The sequence below is a fragment of the Chelonia mydas genome, chromosome 4 (assembly GCF_015237465.2).
Source record: "Chelonia mydas isolate rCheMyd1 chromosome 4, rCheMyd1.pri.v2, whole genome shotgun sequence".
NCBI lineage: Eukaryota > Metazoa > Chordata > Testudines > Cheloniidae > Chelonia > Chelonia mydas.
This window is the reverse complement of record NC_057852.1, coordinates 97,015,654-97,032,716: the sequence shown is the minus strand read 5'-3', so window position 1 is coordinate 97,032,716 and position 17,063 is coordinate 97,015,654. Positions and strand designations below refer to the sequence as shown.

Below are 17,063 nucleotides of genomic sequence, written 5' to 3'. Positions count from 1 at the left end.
CCTAGTGGTTGCACCGGCCCTGCATAGTGATTGTTTGGTTTCACCCTATGGTTAGTATTTTAATGCACTAGATGAGGTACACCACATGTTGTGGTAGCCATGGGTAGGACCCATGGATCTTTAAAGGTGTGTTGTCGCGGGGTGTTGATCACTGTAGCAGTGGAGATAAGTCTGCAGGTTTTGCATCTGTTCTGGCAGGGTCTGGTGCCACTTTGAGTTGGTGTGTCCTGGTATTGTCAACAGCTCTCCAACACCACCTACTATAAACAACTCAAAGACAACCTCACAACACAATTTACCAAGGAATTTAAGAATATCATCAATCCTTCCCCAAACAACTCCTAGAGAAACTCTACAAACTCCTCCTCCACGAACTCACCCCAGGGACCTTCTACATGCTTCCCAAGATACACAAACAAGTGAAGCCAGACCCATCATATCTGGCCACAGCACTCTTACTGAAGGAATATCGGGACTCATAGAAACCATCCTCAAACCACTCACCACACGGTGCCAGCTTCCTCCAGGACATAACCAACTTCCTCCACAAACTACAACATTAACAATCTCCTTCAGAACACCATCCTCACCACCATTGATGTCACTTCCCTATACATCAACATCCCTCACAATGAGGGCATAACTGCCTGCCTCAAATATTTACAAGACAAAGGACAACCCTCAGATATCCACTACAAGCACATCTCATCCATTTCATCCTCACCCATTACAACTTTACAGTCAACAACAAACACTTTGTCCAAACCATGGGAACAGCCATAGGTACTGGGATGGCTCCTCAATACGCCAACCTCTTCCTGGGCCACCTTGAAGAAGAATTTCTGGATATATGCACCATGAAACCAGTGATATACCTGAGATACACTGATGATATTTTCATCCTATGGACAGACGACTTAAAGTCCCACATAGATTTCCACCACAACTTCATAGCAGTCTTCAACTACCTGAAGGCGGGTTCCGAAGAGGATGGAGCTAGGCTGGTCAAAGTGGTGGCAGATGACAGAACAAGGAGAAATGGTCTCAAGTTGCAGTGGGGGCGGTCTAGGTTGGATATTAGGAAAAACGATTTCACTAAGAGGGTGGTGAAGCACTGGAATGGGTTACCTAGGGAGGTGGTGGAATCTCCATCCTTAAAGGTTTTTAAGGCCCGGCTTGACAAAGTCCTGGCTGGGATGATTTAGTTGGGGTTGGTCCTGCTTTGAGCAGGTGGGTTGGACTAGATGACCTCCTGAGGTCTCTTCCAACCCTAATCTTCTGTGATTCTATGACCAAACTCTCTCTGGAACACTCCCACACCAGCTCATATTTCCTGGACACCACAATCTGCTTCAGCAACGGAACCCTACAGAAAACTATATATAAGAAACCCATGGATCACCACATCTATCTTCATAGATCCAGTAACCACTCCAAACACCAAGAAATCTGCCTACAGCCAGGCACTCAGATACCACAGAATACGCTCCGAGGAAAAAGTGCAGGAAATACACCTTAGCACACTCAAAGCCACCTTCACCAAACAAGGACACTCAACTAGAGAAGTAAATCGCATCCTGGAACAGGCCAAATACTCCAAGAGAACCTGCTTCAATACAGAAATCCAAACCTCCTCTGACCACACCCCCCTAGTTGTCCACCATACTGGAACCCATATGATCATCAAACTGCTACAACTCATTCTCGATGGGGACCCCAACCTGTAAGAAATCTTTCCTGAACCTCCTCTTCTGGCCTTCAAACAACCCCTAATCTCTCCAATCTCATCAAAAGCAAGCTCCCCACAGACTAGGACACACCAATAGTATCTACTCCCAGCCTAATGAGAAATACACTACAAACTGATGTTATTCCCTGAGATCACATTGACCTGACAATATCACAGCTATCTCCTTTAATGCTGTGTGCCCCTGCTTCCTAAAGAGAAAGCAACATGTTACATACAATCTAAGGGCCACCTTGACCTCTCTTATTTCTAAACTACTTATAACCTTTTTCCTTTTGGGAATTCATCAAATGATGTGACAGAGAGAGAGATTTCATCACAAGTACTCTTATTGAAATTACTGGTTTTAGCTGTTAACAAATCTCACAAATCTCAGTGGTGTATGTAGCCAGCTAAGCACATACACTGGTCACATGGTACCAAGAATGCTACTAAAAGCAAAGCATTTTTTGTTTGGAAATATCCGTTCACTTTCACCAGAAAGAACTGGTGAGTGTAAACTGGTGAGCGCAGTGTATAATCTTATTACACAAGCCAGATGTGTCCTGGCTAAATTCTGTTATTGGTAATTTCATTCTATTATCTATACTTCCTCTTGCAGTTTCAGCTAGATATATAGTCTTCACTGCCTATTCTAAAATGCAATGGCAAAGATGATGATCTAGTGCCCCTCACTGAACCCTGGTGCTTTTCTTCAAACTGGATTATTCTATATGGAAAGGAGAGAGAGCAAGGTGGAAGTGGACAATGGCCCTATCAGTTGAAAGGCACCTACGATGCCAGCAAACTACAGTTTGACCACAAAGAGAGTAGCGAATTTCTTTGACTAACAATATGAGGAATATAAACAGATGAGTAACACTGGGCCTCCATCAAATTGGCATTGAACTGTCCTGGAAGAATTCTATACTTATGGGGCCAGATTCTGCCACTGTTCCTCATGTTGAGTAGTGACTTACTCTGCAAGAATTTCCCTTGATTTCAGTGGACCTACACAGACTGAGCTACTACTAACATAAGGGGGACAGAATCTGACCCAGATTGAGGGAGCGTGAATGGACTATTCTTCATATACTGACTTGCTACTGATGCATTAATAGTAAGAAGAAAGAACCAGTAACACCATGAAAAGAATGAGCTTTACATGAAGTGTTTCCTCGTGATATCCCATCTGTCTGGCTTCTCACTGAGCAGCAGAGCGGGCAGCTCTCAGGTTACCAGGGCAGAGTGGGGTGCGCACTGGGGCCCTGCTCAGGGCACAGGAAACTTGCTGCCGCTGAGAACAGAGCTCTTACCAGCAGCACATCCGTGTCTCCACTGCTTTTGTGCTGCTGCACAACTCATTTCTCTCAGCTTCGGAAGGTGAAAACAATTTTTGTGTTCCTGGAGGAGCAGAGTTACTTCAGGATTCAGAATGAAGAGAAACAGCCTGCCCTTCTGCTGCGTCTCCCTTTGGTTGGTTTTCACAGCAGTGATACTTCGAGGTGAGAGCCCTTCCCCATACCAGTGTGCAGCTTAAGGGTTGCTTTATACACTTACAACTTCACCCATCATTCCTTGTGCATCCCCTGACTTCACAGGGCTGAGTGCACAAAAAATGCAGTTTGGGCAGCTGTGGAGCCTCTTAACTGTTTCAAGCTATTTTATCTCATTGCTGAGTAAGCACTGCAGAAATAGAACTATTTTCTGATTGCAGACTGTTGAACCTAAATGCTGTTTAAATGGTTTCATTAGCTTTGATTGCTTTTTTCCAGCGAAGGTGGCGTTTGAACTGTAGTTAGTCCTGAACTGCACTACCAATAATTGAACAGCTAAATGGCTGAAGAGTGAGGGACGCTGAAATACTTGCTGCGTACTTGTGTGAATTTGAATTTGCATAGGTCAGACAAATGTTAACATTCTTGTCCTTTGCTTTTTGAAATCTGTGACTCCATCTAAAGATAATGCAGTACAACACAGAGAAACTTCAGAAGACAAAGCAATCTGCAAACCTATGATTTTAAAGAAAGTATTTCAGTGGATTATCTGTAGAGCCGGATGGATAACAGAATAAAAATCTTTTTCACATATATGCTATTCTTTGGAAAAGTTTGCAAAAATTAATTGAAGGAATTATTCAATGAATGTATTCACTAATTATTCAACCAGCTCTATCCATTGGCCAAATAATGAACAAAATTCATCAAATTTTTTATTCAAACATGAATGCCATAAAAGAGGAGCAAATTTTAGAAGTAGTATTCAACTCTCTTTTGTAGAGAGCAATATTTATGTGTAAGGAGACAGCACATTGGCTAGTGTAGAGGACTGGAAGTCAGACCTGGTTTCTATTCTTAGCTCAGCAACTGAGTGACTGTTTAAGCAAGTCACCAGATTTTGAAAAGTATTTAGGCATTGCTGCCCTCAGTGTTGCAATAGCTAACTGATTTAGGAGCCTAAATCTCATTTTCAAAAAAGGATTTAGGCACTTGGGAATCTAAAGCCATTGACAGTTTCTGTGATTTAGGCATCTAAAAGCCTAAATCTCTCTTGAAAATGAGATTTAGGCTCCTAAATCAGGTTTGGGCAAACTACAGCCCACGGGTCGGATCTGGCCTGTGTGCTGTTTTAAGCTGGCCCCTGAGCCACACCACGTGGCTTGGCCCCCCTCCAGCTGGGTCGCAGGGTTGGGAGCCGCACCACGTGGATCCTGGAAGCCGCGGCATGGCCCTGCTCTGGCTCCTACCCGCTCCAATGGGAGCTGCAGGGGCGGTGCATGCGGACGGGGCAGCGTGCAGAGTTGCGTAGCCACGCCTCTGCATAGCAGCCACAGAAGGGACATGCCACTGCTTCCGGGAGGCGCTTGAGGTAAGTGCCTGAGCCTCTCCCCACACCCCAACCCCTTACCCCAGCCCTGATCACCCTCCCACTCTCCATACCCCTCAATCCCAGCCCAGAGCCCACTCGTGTACCCCAACCCTCTCATCCCCAGCCCCACCCCAGAGCCTGCACCTCCTGCTGGAACCTACACCCCTTCCTGCACCCCTGCCCCAGCCCTGATCTCCCTCCCGCCCTCTGAACCCCTCAGTCCCAGCCCAGAACACCCTCCTACACCCCAAACTCCTCATCACCAGCCCCAATTTTGTGAGCATTCATGGCCCACCATACAATTTCTATTTCCCGATGTGGCCCTTGGGCCAAAAAGTTTTCCCACCCCTGTCCTAAATCAATTAGCTGTGCTCACATTGCAATGCCTATGCCTGAATTCCTATAAAAATCTGGGCCTTATTCTCTCTGGGCCTTATTTTCCACCATCAATAAAATAGGGATAATGATATTTGTCCTCCTGTGAAAAGGACTGTCGTATCTATGGATGAAAAGGGGTATATTATTGCAGAGTGTTATATAAAATGGGTGTAAAACATTAATTTTATAATATCCATTTAGTTACTACAACATGACCTATTCTGCATGGGTCTCATCAGATTTGCTACATGTGTTCTATATTAAATATGATATAGTACAGTATGTATATATTACCAGCTGGATGGCAGTATGTATTCTAACAGTAACAAATGCTATTTGGAGCCTTGGGGATAGCATGCACACTACTTAATGTGATATATTTGATATACTATTTGATGTAGGTGTGGAGTCTGCACAAGGAAAATATGCTCAAATGCTATTCAGTGAACTGTTTGGAGACTATTCAAATGCTCTGAGACCAGTGGAAGACACAGATAAAGCACTGAATGTCACCCTTCAGATCACGTTGTCCCAAATTAAAGATATGGTGAGTAACAAGACAGTTCCGTGTTCTAGAAATGTGCAAACTTCCACACCTACAATTTGGAAACTCTTAGAACAGCATGGGTTTCAGAATTTAAAACTTCATGTTTCACTTGGAGATGTGAGGACAATTTGCATTTTCCTGCATAAAGTGATACATTTAATAATGTTTCTTCATAGGTTTCTGTTCCTAATATGTACTCATCCATTTACACCATTATGACCTGACTGGTTAAGATGTTAGACTTCTTTTGTAATAACAATTAGATACTGATTTTTTCAGCATCAAAGCGTTTGTTTTGTCCCATTGCACTGAAGCAAAAAAAAAAAAAAAAATTGGGTATCTTATTTTTCTCTATACCTGTTGTTTTGCAGAAGTAGTAGTTCTTCACAGTTAATGCTGTATCCAGCTTCCAATAAAAAGTCCTAGTTTAGCCCTCCCCCACCCCAATAGCTTTTGCTTGGAAAACTGGTTTGGTTCGAAAATTGTCAGATTCACTTTGAAGGCACAGGAGAATTTGTCTGCAAAGGAGAATGTGTCTGCAAAGAGTGAAGAAAATTCCTCACATGGTTTTTTAATTACAGGTAATTTAAAATAATGTAAACATTAACAGGTGTACGTACCAAACTAAGGTCTGAGCCTGCGCAGCTTTCAGAGAAATCAGTGGGAATTGTCATAGTTGGTTCCTCTGTACTGACATTGTAGACTTCTTACCGTACAGTAAGTCTTAGAAGAAACACATTATGTTTATAAAATGAACTCCCCCTGAAACAAAGTGTGTCTTTGTTGAGTCATAGATTAGAAATGTTTATGTATATGGTAACTCCTTACAGGATGAAAGAAACCAAATTTTGACTGCGTATTTATGGATTCGACAAAGTTGGTATGATGCATATCTCAAGTGGGACAAAGATGAATATGATGGGTTGGATTCTATCAGGATTCCTAGCAACCTGGTGTGGAGACCAGACATTGTCCTGTATAACAAGTAAGTACAATTGAGGGGCAGTTTCTTAGCACAACCACATAGTTAGATTTAATATTTTTCTTTTATAAATGAATATATATGAAGAAATTTTCCTATGGGTGAGTTAACCCATAACCATCCACTTCATTGCACCTTCCTTTGGAGTGACTGGATCTGGCCATAAGATATTGGACTAGACAGACCACTGGTCTCATCTGATATGGCAATTTCTGTGTTAATATGATGCTGTGAAAGGGGCCTTGAGTCCTACTACTACAGTCTGGTCTCTGCACAAAGTATGTATGGTTTCACTTAAGTTTATTTTTACTGCTTATTAAGAGACTATACTGAGCAAATGTGACTTATGTGAAATTTTGGAGCAGTGGTTTGGAGGTCACTTCAAAACTGTCCATAAGAGATTAATTTTGAGCATATGTCTGTAGTCCTGTCTACACTTCAGTTACAGCTGAATTAGGAATCAAGATACAATAGGTAACAACATAGTTTGTGCCCTTTCACCCGCTCTGTGGGGCTGCGCCAATGGAGCTTCAGTGTTTAATTTGTGCCAGGGCTTGCCAGGACTTAGGCTTGGCAGTTCATAGCCCCAGCACCTCTGAGTTTGCCGCCTCAGTTATGAAAGTAAAAAAATTGCTTGAGCCCCAGCACCTCCTTCATTCCAAATTAAGTACTGGGGAGCTTCCAGATGATTGACTCATTACGTGGAAAAAGTACCCTTTGTTGCTTCTTTAGAAAAGAAGTTGAAATGTTTTATAAGGAGAAACTATCTTTCAAAATCTGTTTAAAATTGTTTGCTCAAGCATTTACATTAAAGAGCATGGGTTCACAATATCACCCACTAGAAAGGGGCACCACAAGAGAAAATAAAAACTTTGGAAAAAATATCTTTACTCGTGTTGTGAATTAATCTAATTTTCAAACACTGAATTACCATAATCTGAGCTAGTTTATTTGTTGTTATGACCGATAGTAAACTAGAACAATCAGTTTTACTAGCACAGTGGTACTGCATTGAGGCTTTTGGCATGGCAGGGAATGTTTTAATAAGGTAGAATGTAGCCCCAAATGTTTACACTCCATGAGACCAAAAGACACATCTTTGTGTTGCACATGATGTAAAGGGCTCAGGGGTTCCTCACATGGGATAGTTCTAAGGCAGCTTTGCTGGGGTAGCAGCAGAACCAGACCTAGGTCTGGGAGACCTATGGACTCTGATCTGACTCTGCCTTAACAACAAGGCCATCTTTCTTCTTAATGTTAATTTGTGACAGCCTAAATACTGTAACAAATCCATGGTCATCTGGGATTTCAAGTTTTTCGTTAGTGCTGCACACTGAACTTTACAGTTGCATGAGGAATAGCACTCAAATCCCCTGCTGCAAAAAGCAGAGACACTTACTGCTTGAGCTAAGGAGAATTTCAGTTATACGTTAGCAGTATTGGGTCTTTGATACACAGCTGAGTCTGTCCAATAATAGCCATTATAGTGGCCATACATAACAGCCAGTACAATATTCAGTAAATGATGTGAATTCAGAGGTGTGCTTAATAACCTTATTTTCTGATATATTTTGTGTTCTAATTTTTTTTATCATTTTGTCTTTTTAGGGCTGATGATGACTTTTCAGAACCAGTGAACACAAATGTAGTATTGAGATATGATGGAAAAATTACTTGGGATGCACCAGCTATAACAAAGAGTTCATGTGTGGTGGATGTTTCTTATTTTCCCTTTGATGACCAGCAGTGTAACCTTACCTTTGGTTCCTGGACCTACAATGGTAATCAGGTAGACATAATAAATGCTTTGGACAGTGGAGATCTATCTGACTTTATAGAAGATGTGGAGTGGGAGATTCATGGGATGCCAGCTGTTAAGAATGTAATCACGTATGGCTGCTGCTCTGAGCCGTATCCAGATATTACATTCACACTGATCTTGAAAAGGAGGTCTTCCTTCTATATATTTAACCTGCTGCTCCCTTGTGTTTTGATCTCTTTCCTGGCCCCACTGGGATTCTACCTTCCTGCAGATTCTGGGGAAAAAGTGTCGCTTGGCGTTACAGTTCTGCTTGCTCTAACTGTATTTCAGCTAATGGTTGCAGAAAGCATGCCTCCTTCTGAAAATGTGCCCTTGATAGGTGGGTATTTCAGATTTTTATCATGGCTTATAAATAGTGGTTGTATAATGTCAGGGAGACAATACATCATTAATGGAATCTGGAAAGATAAATATTGTGATGCAGAGTTTCTAAATCCTTGTGTAATACTTCAAATGTGTATGGAACTTATACAAATATAGTGAAGTTCTATGACAAGATTATTTTGTGCTGCATGGGGATAAACTAATAATAAAACATGGATGTGCTAAAACCTGGGCTGCAGTGTTAATGAAGGAAAATTGAGGATGAGGTCAGACACTTCAGGATGTCATCTTCATAGGTTCACAAGCTGTAATGGGTCAGTAATTGGCTGAGAGACCACAGGGTGCTCCAGGTACTGGTGTAGTGATTCATTTGGTTGAAGTCTGCTGTCTTGAGACATTGGATGAGAGCATTGTGGGTTGTGTGTTGGAAGCAAAAGGGAGTTTGTGGGGGTGAGGATCACGTGACTTGTTGGATGGGAAGAGGGAGAGCTGCAGGGAATGCAGAGTTGGGATGGAGAAGAGGTGAGCACTAAGTCTTCCCTGCCTTCTGCACCGGGTAGACCTGCTATAGCTCACCAGAGATGACCACAAGACATGGGGCGGCAAACCATAGCAGCTCTGTCATGTAGAAAAGCCAGACAAGCATTAGTGCTCCCTATGACTGTTTCTGCACAGCTGAGCTGTGGAACAGCACCTTTGCTATGGCTAGGGGATTGGAGAGGTCAGGGCATGTTGGGTGGGGTGGCACTTTCTCTCCCCTCAGGGCCATAGAAGGAAATCTACTGACTCAGTTCCATTCCAGACTCTGATCCTGGCTTAAATCCCACAGGCAGCCCCGACTCCAAGGAGCAGGGTCTGGCTGTCGGAGATTTGAGCTAAGGACAGAGGTTATGTGAGGATTTGGGGACAATTCACAGGAGAAGAGGTCAGATGTGGGAGCTGAGGAGCAGCTCAATTATACAGGAGGAGAAGGTGGGGGAAGCGCTAGTGTCTTCTCTGGCCCACTTGATGGATATTTTGTGGCTTGTCTGGGAGTGGGAGAACCCTTTTAATACAATCCAGAGCAGGTATGCTGCAGAAGCCTTCCTTATGGTGCAGGTTCCTAGCTTCCCATGAACCATGCAGCCCACTATCCCAGGGTGTAGCTCCCATATACCAACTGGTTCCTAGGTGCCCTGGTTTGAGAACCTGTTAGGTTCTATAGAATCTGAGCACACCTACAGCACAGCTTGTTCTGCCATGCAGAACTAGGACTCCTCCTAACCCCTTTCTTTGGTGAGCCCTAGCTGATCTGTTGGGGAAAAAGTAAAGAAGCATGTATATGCCTTCTTCTCCTGCACAGCTCAGCTTCCAGACTCCCCTTTTACCCCATTAGTTTTGCCAAGCTGCAGACATTCCCAGCCCCTCATGCATCTGGAAACCCAGAGATGAAAAATGTGATCTTCACTGCTTCTTTGTTGAAAATCAACAGTTATGACAATTTCATATAATCACTTACATGATGGGTGGGCTTTTTTCCAAATTAATTTATGAATTTGGAAAAAAAAAGTGGTGTAACAAATGTGAAGTGTGTAAATGTTGATACAGATTTTGTAGGGATCCTAAAAATATGTGAAATTCACTGTGAACATTTTTTAAAAAGACTTTCACATGGTTGCTTTTGAAATTGGGGCATTAGAGAGTGTGAATATTTACCTTGATAATTATGTGGTTATTCTTTTGAAATGGTATAATATGGGTCATGATCAGTGGGAGATTTTATTTGTTTGAATGGACTTAAATGCTATTTTAAGTGGCAAATCCCAATGCAACCATAACTACAGAGCATTAGGATGATTCCAGAATTCTGACCAAAGCTTCTCATATTTCAGTTTATGTTGTGGGATTTTTTTTCCTTTCTGCAGAGGTGATTTTAACTTGAATAATACTTTAATATACATTTCCATATTTTTTACATTACAGGCAAATATTACATAGCAACTATGACAATGATTACAGCATCCACTGCACTGACCATCATTATAATGAATATCCATCACTGTGGAGCAGAAGCCCAACCTGTTCCACAATGGGCCAGGGTGGTTATTTTGGACTACATGTCAAAGATCTTTTTTGTTTATGATGTGGGTGAAAATTGTACAAGTCCACAAAGAGTGAAAGCACAAGAACATAAATTAAGAAAGGATTTTAAGTATCAGAAAAAGCAGGACAGACACGAGGGGGTGACCAGTCAACTTTCCAGGAACAGAAACAATGACAGTGATCTAAAGAAGAAGCTAAATGGACATTTAAATAACAGTAATGGAATTCAATGTGAAAATGCTAAGGATGCTGTTAACTGCTGCTCCTGTTATAAAGTACTGATAAAGAATATTGAGTATATTGCTAATTGCGTCAGAGACCACAAAGCAAACCGCGCGAAAGGAATTGAGTGGAAAAAGGTAGCAAAAGTGATGGACAGATTCTTCATGTGGATTTTTTTTATTATGGTCTTTTTCATGAGCTTCCTGATTATAGGCAAAGCAATTTAACTGAAGATACTAGAGTGTATTTATTTTTATGTATGAAGGGATGTTTAGCTAGTTTGCCTTGATGGTACTTTGTTACTGAGGGATGTATCTGAGGTTTCTGTATCTTTAATTCTGTAAAAACAAACAAAATAATTTGAGAGATTGCCATTACGTGAGTCATCTTGTCAGAATGATTCCATCAGATCAGAGGCATCCAAACTTTGCTCAGCTAAGGTCATATTAGCAACTTGCGAGGAGTTAAGGGCGGAGTCTAACTTGCATTAAACTGAACAGTTGCAACTGCCATTATCTGTAACATGGAAGTGCACCCTATGAAAGAGCGCTGGACAAGTATGTTGTACTCTGTCTTGATTAAAACAGGTTATGGCCTTGGATTGGCTCAGGAAGGAGCACTGTGTCCTAGGAGCAGTGATCCCAATGGGATGCACCTCCATATTAAAGATAATAGAATTCCAAGGGCTGCATTTAATCTGTGGCCTGCAGTGTGGCCAACTTGCTGTTAGATGGAAAAACACACTCTAAATGTGAATGTTTGACAATTCCCCTGAGACCTTCCCTGCCTAGCTGCTACTATCTCTTCCTCCCTCTTTCATTCCCTCATTTTGCCTCATCCTTTTCTTCTGGCTTCTTCCAATGAATGTTCAAACATGTTTATGTCCTAACACCCACCTGCCTCTAACTACTGTCCCATCTCCTTCTTCCCCTCTCAATTCTTTGAACTGGTTAAAAACAATAGCTGCCTTGATTTCCTTCCAGCTAATTCCTGCCTGGATCCCTTCCGGTATTACTTTTTTACACCATCAAAACCGGGCTCACCATGATTTCTAGGACTTTTTTCTGGCTAAGTCTTGCACCCTCTTCCCTATCATTCTCCTTGAACTTTCTGCTGCCTTTGATGCTGTTTCCCTATTTCCTCCTTGATTCTACATCTTCCCCTGTATTTGCACAGTGTAAAGATGTACTGTATAGGGGTGGGAGGGGGGCTGATCCTGTTTGGAACCTTTAGGTACTACCCTAATACTGCTAAAGCATGGAGTTGTGACTTCTGGTCTTTGTTCAACATTGCTCATTCTGTTACTTCATCCTCCCACCCATCCCGTCTCATTTATCTATCTTGCCCATTTGTTGCATCCTGTTTTGGTATCTAGATTGTAAACTCGCTGGGCTAGGATCTGTTTTCTTTGGCACTTGCCTATGCAACATCTAGCACAATAGGTGTGATTATCGGGCGACTCCCTTTACTCTAGTACAAATCATAAATTTTAAACAGTTTTATTAAACTGATGTGACAGTCAGCCAATTGATTATACAAAACTGTCTCCTTGCTCAGCACATCTACTGCTTGTGTGTTTGTTTGCTTTATGGACAAACAATTCTTTTAATGCTTTTTACTCCTTTTAGCCCTGCAGACCTTGTATGCCTAAGGAAGATTCCCCTTGCAGTGAAGCTAGAAGCTGATACACAAGGCATACCGAGGGCAAGTGAATGACCTTTACTAAGCACCTTGAGCTTTGAAACCATGATATTCTAGATGCAGTGAGAGACGCAGAATGACACTGAAATGGATCCCAGTCAAAAGTTCATGTGACAACACTCATTTTCATAATTGTTGCAACTAATATGAGCGCACCAGTGAAGATGTAATTTAAGATGCTGAGGAGTCAAACAGCAGAGCGTTGTCATTGTTATCCAAAAACTCATTGGAAGAAAGGGATTTGTATTATCATGTAAATGATACACTGAATTCTTAATGACTGGTTTTGTCTCTTGTGTGGAATAATTAAAGCTGTAAGCCTATCTGGATTCTCATACATAATGCAAGCCATAAATGCCTAGGTTCTAGTGTAAAGATAATTTGAGTAGCTATCAGAATAAACTAAGTATCTGACGAAATATTGGAAGTTCTTTGAACCACACCATGAGTTCCCTGGAAATCAGGCACTTTCTGGTACATATTCTATTCAGAAGTCAAACTGTACATTTTCACAGTGCAGACAGATGGCACCATCCATTTGCTGTGGACGTCAATGCTTAGCTTTATGGCATATGTCTGAGGAAATGAATGTGTTCTGTGCCATGGAAAAAATACTGTTCAAAGGTATGGGAAGAGGAGAAATATTGAAGATGAGGCTAAAATGTTGAGAGACTTCAAACTGCATTCAATATGCATAAGTGCACTAGCTGTAAAATTTACATGTGCAAATATAAGCGTGCAGATATCTGTGGAGCTTGTGCTTTTTGAAATAAAAATTGTGCCCCTGTTTTTCCCCTTCAAGGAATGTAAGGGTTAGAATATTTTGCACTTCCCTACTACCTTCTGTTTGACGATCTCAAAGCATGAGAGAATTACCTCCCTCACAGGAAGGGTGTTAAGGAGTGACTTGATTACAGTCTAACAACGTACATGGGAGACAAAATTAGATAAAAGAGGGGGCTCTTCACTCCAGCAGACAAATGTATAACAAGATCCAATGGTTGGTAGGTGGCTAGATTAGAAATAAGGTGCAAATTTTTAACAATGAGGGTAATTTAACTATTGGAACAATTTACCCAGCGTTGGGATGGATTCTGTATCACTGGAAATCTTTAAATAAAGACTGGATGTTTTTTCTCACAGATATACTCCAGCTCAACTATAGCTATTGGACTTGAAGCAGGAATTAATTAAATCCTAAGGCCTCTGTTATATAGGAAGTCAGACTAGATCATCACAGTGGTTCTTACTAGTCTTAAAATCTAAGCGAATCTATGACCTTGGGCAGGTGATGGCGAAACTGAGGCACAGAGAGGTTATGTGACCTGCCCAAGGTCTCTCACAATGTCTGTAGCAGAAAATGAAACAGAAAGCATATGTCCTGACATGACTGACCTCCACTGCTGTGTTTTACCTCCCCAAAACCCTTCTAGCCTTTCTAGACTCCTAAGCACTGCATTCAGCCTGTGGAATCTGGGAGGTCATTTCTCTTTTAATTCTTCCACTACTTTGGTACCTTATGTCTGTTATAAGTGCTGCCCTATCATAATTTCTATTCCCAGATGTGGTCTTCGGGCCAAAAAGTTTGCCCACTCCTGGTTTAAAGTACTAGTAACTCTGCGGAGGAGAGCTGGGAGTCTCCTGTTTCAAAAGAATGACTGTTTGATGTACAATCCAGTTGCAGGAGGAGGGCTGGGACCTCCTGAACTGGGGCAAGAAAACCTATTGGGGCTCTAATATGGGCCCAGAGTGGGTGTGAACCTGAGCAACCAAGAGGTGAGTTAGTTGTTAAACCAGAACCACAGACGGGATATAGGTTTTTAACTAATCTGTCCTGGGTAATTGATTGAAAAAACCTGAGTGGGTGCTGCGTATAAGGCATCTGCAAGGGGGCATGCCTGAGAGCAGTGCATGACACCTGCCTTCTCTTGTGTAACAGAACTGTTCTAGTTATACTGCCAGGAACTCCTCCTGTGGGATCTGCCCCAAAGGAGGTAAAATCCAGGAGTAGAAATCCTGCAAGGTGGGGTTTTCAGAGAACCAGAATCACATAGCCTGTAAGTGAAAATTACATCCCAACATCATACACATTTGTAGTAATAATAGCATAGTTGCTAATAGTCAGCTCATACATTCCAGACCAATACACTAACTGCAAACATCTCTCATATTGCATAGAGTAAAAATTGTCCTAGACCACATCAGCTGAGAGCATTGGGAATCTAAATTGTATACAATATTTTTAGTGTTGAATGAAGACCGAGGAATCTAATATTCTCGTTGTCTCGCTTTCCTTCTCCCCTTCCCTTTTTATGTGTCTTTCACACACTTCCAATAATCTTTGAAGACTAACTAATACAATGATGAATGTATGTGATTACAATAATAAAGAGAAATATGTATTAATGCACTCAGATGAGAAGCCTTGCTGAGAATTAAGACTGTAGAATGACATTCTGGTTATATTTGCTCCGAAGGATAATGAAGGCTGTAAATATTGTTTGTGATCTGTATGCTGTGCCCTGAGTATGCTGTACTTTTAAGTACTGTGGGCCAGTAGGAAGGGGGGCTGTCCCAGCAGGATCTCTGGGCAGCTTTGCAGTGCAATGGTGCTCAGAGCTTCAGGGAATATGGCTGCTGTGCTACTTTTGTGTAAAGAACAAGGCTTGTTCCCTTCTGTTCCTGGTCAGCACTGCTAGCTGAAACAGAGGCCCACTCCTGTCCTTATATTAGAGAGGCTTATGCTGACAGTAGCTCTCACCTTGTATAGTCTTTTTGCTTAGGGAAATGTAAAGGACACATTATGCCTGATGACTTACAGGCAGCAATGAGAGGCTCCAGATGCCTGTTTTCTCTCTGACTCCTTCCTGCACAGCCTGATAGTCTAAGCTGTTGTAGGGGCAAGGTTGCGGAAGATTGGCGAGGAGCTAAGTGGTGGACTGAGTATGTGACTGGAGGTAAGTGGAGGTTGCAGGCAGTTTCAATGAACTTTGTCTGACAGACCCTGCCAAAAGATACTGTAGCATAGCTCAGCATATTTTTGCCTGTAAACAAGTCCATTTATGTAATAAGCATAAATCGTACATATAAGAATGTAGCCAGCTGTGACCCCATGTAACCCCGAGATAAGCGCGGAGAATATAGTGCCGCAGAGGACTCCTCCCCCCCGCCCCCCCAGCGGAGTCCTGCCTGATCAGCTGTCCCGAATGGCCAGAGTCCCCTGCAGCCCCTCTGCGCGTCCTAGGGACTCCCCGTGCAGATTGGAGCTTAAGTTCTTCCTTCCTTCAATAAAGCATGGTTTACTATTCTTAGGCCTGAGTGTCCTCCTTTTGCTGGTATCTCCCCCCGCCTAGCCCTTGCAGGCACAGCTGTCTACTCATTAAAAGCTTGTTAAAGAAAGACAAGCTCCAAACAGTCTGGTTTAGAGCATTTTGCAATTGAAATACTAACAATAGCAATCCAAAGAGCATTATTGTTCATTATCATTTTGTGGGCAAATCCAGCCCCTGATGGGAATTGTTCAAGCATTATGACAGAATGTAGTTCTGAGGGGCTTCAACGTTCTAACAAGCTGAAGTGGACGAGAAGGAAAGGAACAAAACAGAAGAATAATATAATGCTGAATTAGCCCATGAAAAGCTTACAAATGGTGGAATATAATGTCCAGAGCTGCCAGCAAATAGTGTTATTGCCAACAGGAGTTTGCATTTTCAACCCAAGTGTTGATAATTTGTAATGTAATCTGAACTTCAATCTATGGCCCAACCAATGGGGAGCAATATCAGACTTCATTTGGTCTGTCATGATTTTGTCCCCACTTATATATTTAAAATGAATGGTTTTTCTTTCTCATGTATTCTTCATCTGAATGGCCAGGGAATGATGATGGTTTACTTCTTTTCCCAAGCATGACTGATAGATATTTATTTTTAACCTCACATCAGTAGTCAAAAGTGGGAGTTTCATGTCATACTTTCTTTGGGTTGGAGATGTTCATTACCCATCAGACCCTCCAAACACTTATTTTAATAAATTACTGTGTTTGTTCTTGGTTAACTCTCAGTGGTTAATTTGCATTCTGACTGGCTGTTTGACCTAGTTGTTTAATTTCTTCTGATTCTTGGTTGTAAGACACTGAGATGCTGAAGTTACTTCATCTCATTTATTTATATTAAAGTAGCACCTAGAGACCCCAGCCAGGATTAGGACCTCATTCTGTTAGGCACACAGACTAAGAGACAGTTACTGTCCCAAAGAGTTTACAATCTAAAAAGGGAACTTAGGATGGGAGAAAAGGAATATTATCTTCCCTATTCTACAGATGGAAAACTGAGTTGCAGAGAAACCATGGTGTGACAAGGGATATGCAAGAAATCTGAGACAGTTACTGTCCCAAAGAGTTTACAATCTA

General features: G+C 41.9%; 1 protein-coding gene across 2 annotated transcripts; it reads left to right on the top strand.

Moving 5' to 3' along the window:
- Positions 1-1,255: 1,255 nt before the first annotated feature.
- CHRNA9 (cholinergic receptor nicotinic alpha 9 subunit) lies at positions 1,256-15,569 on the top strand. 2 transcript variants are annotated; one of them, XM_043544492.1, is made up of 6 exons: positions 1,256-3,231; positions 5,374-5,519; positions 6,350-6,504; positions 8,110-8,282; positions 8,535-8,642; positions 10,610-13,714. In XM_043544492.1, the coding sequence occupies exons 1-6, from the start codon at positions 3,162-3,164 to the stop codon at positions 11,176-11,178; spliced, it is 1,221 nt and encodes a 406-aa protein (XP_043400427.1). In that variant the 5' UTR covers positions 1,256-3,161; the 3' UTR covers positions 11,179-13,714. The 2 variants fall into 2 exon arrangements, with proteins under 2 accessions (XP_043400427.1, XP_007066475.1); XM_007066413.3 differs by having other exon boundaries at positions 1,258-3,231; positions 8,110-8,642; positions 10,610-15,569.
- Positions 15,570-17,063: the final 1,494 nt, after the last annotated feature.

Excerpts from the sequence above, each read along its gene's own strand:
- CHRNA9 (XM_007066413.3), top strand. The coding sequence starts at position 3,162 with ATGAAGAGAAACAGCCTGCCCTTCTGCTGCGTCTCCCTTTGGTTGGTT. Across the intron at positions 3,232-5,373 it reads CACAGCAGTGATACTTCGAG|GTGTGGAGTCTGCACAAGGA; the intron begins GTGAGAGCCCTT and ends TATTTGATGTAG. Across the intron at positions 5,520-6,349 it reads TGTCCCAAATTAAAGATATG|GATGAAAGAAACCAAATTTT; the intron begins GTGAGTAACAAG and ends AACTCCTTACAG.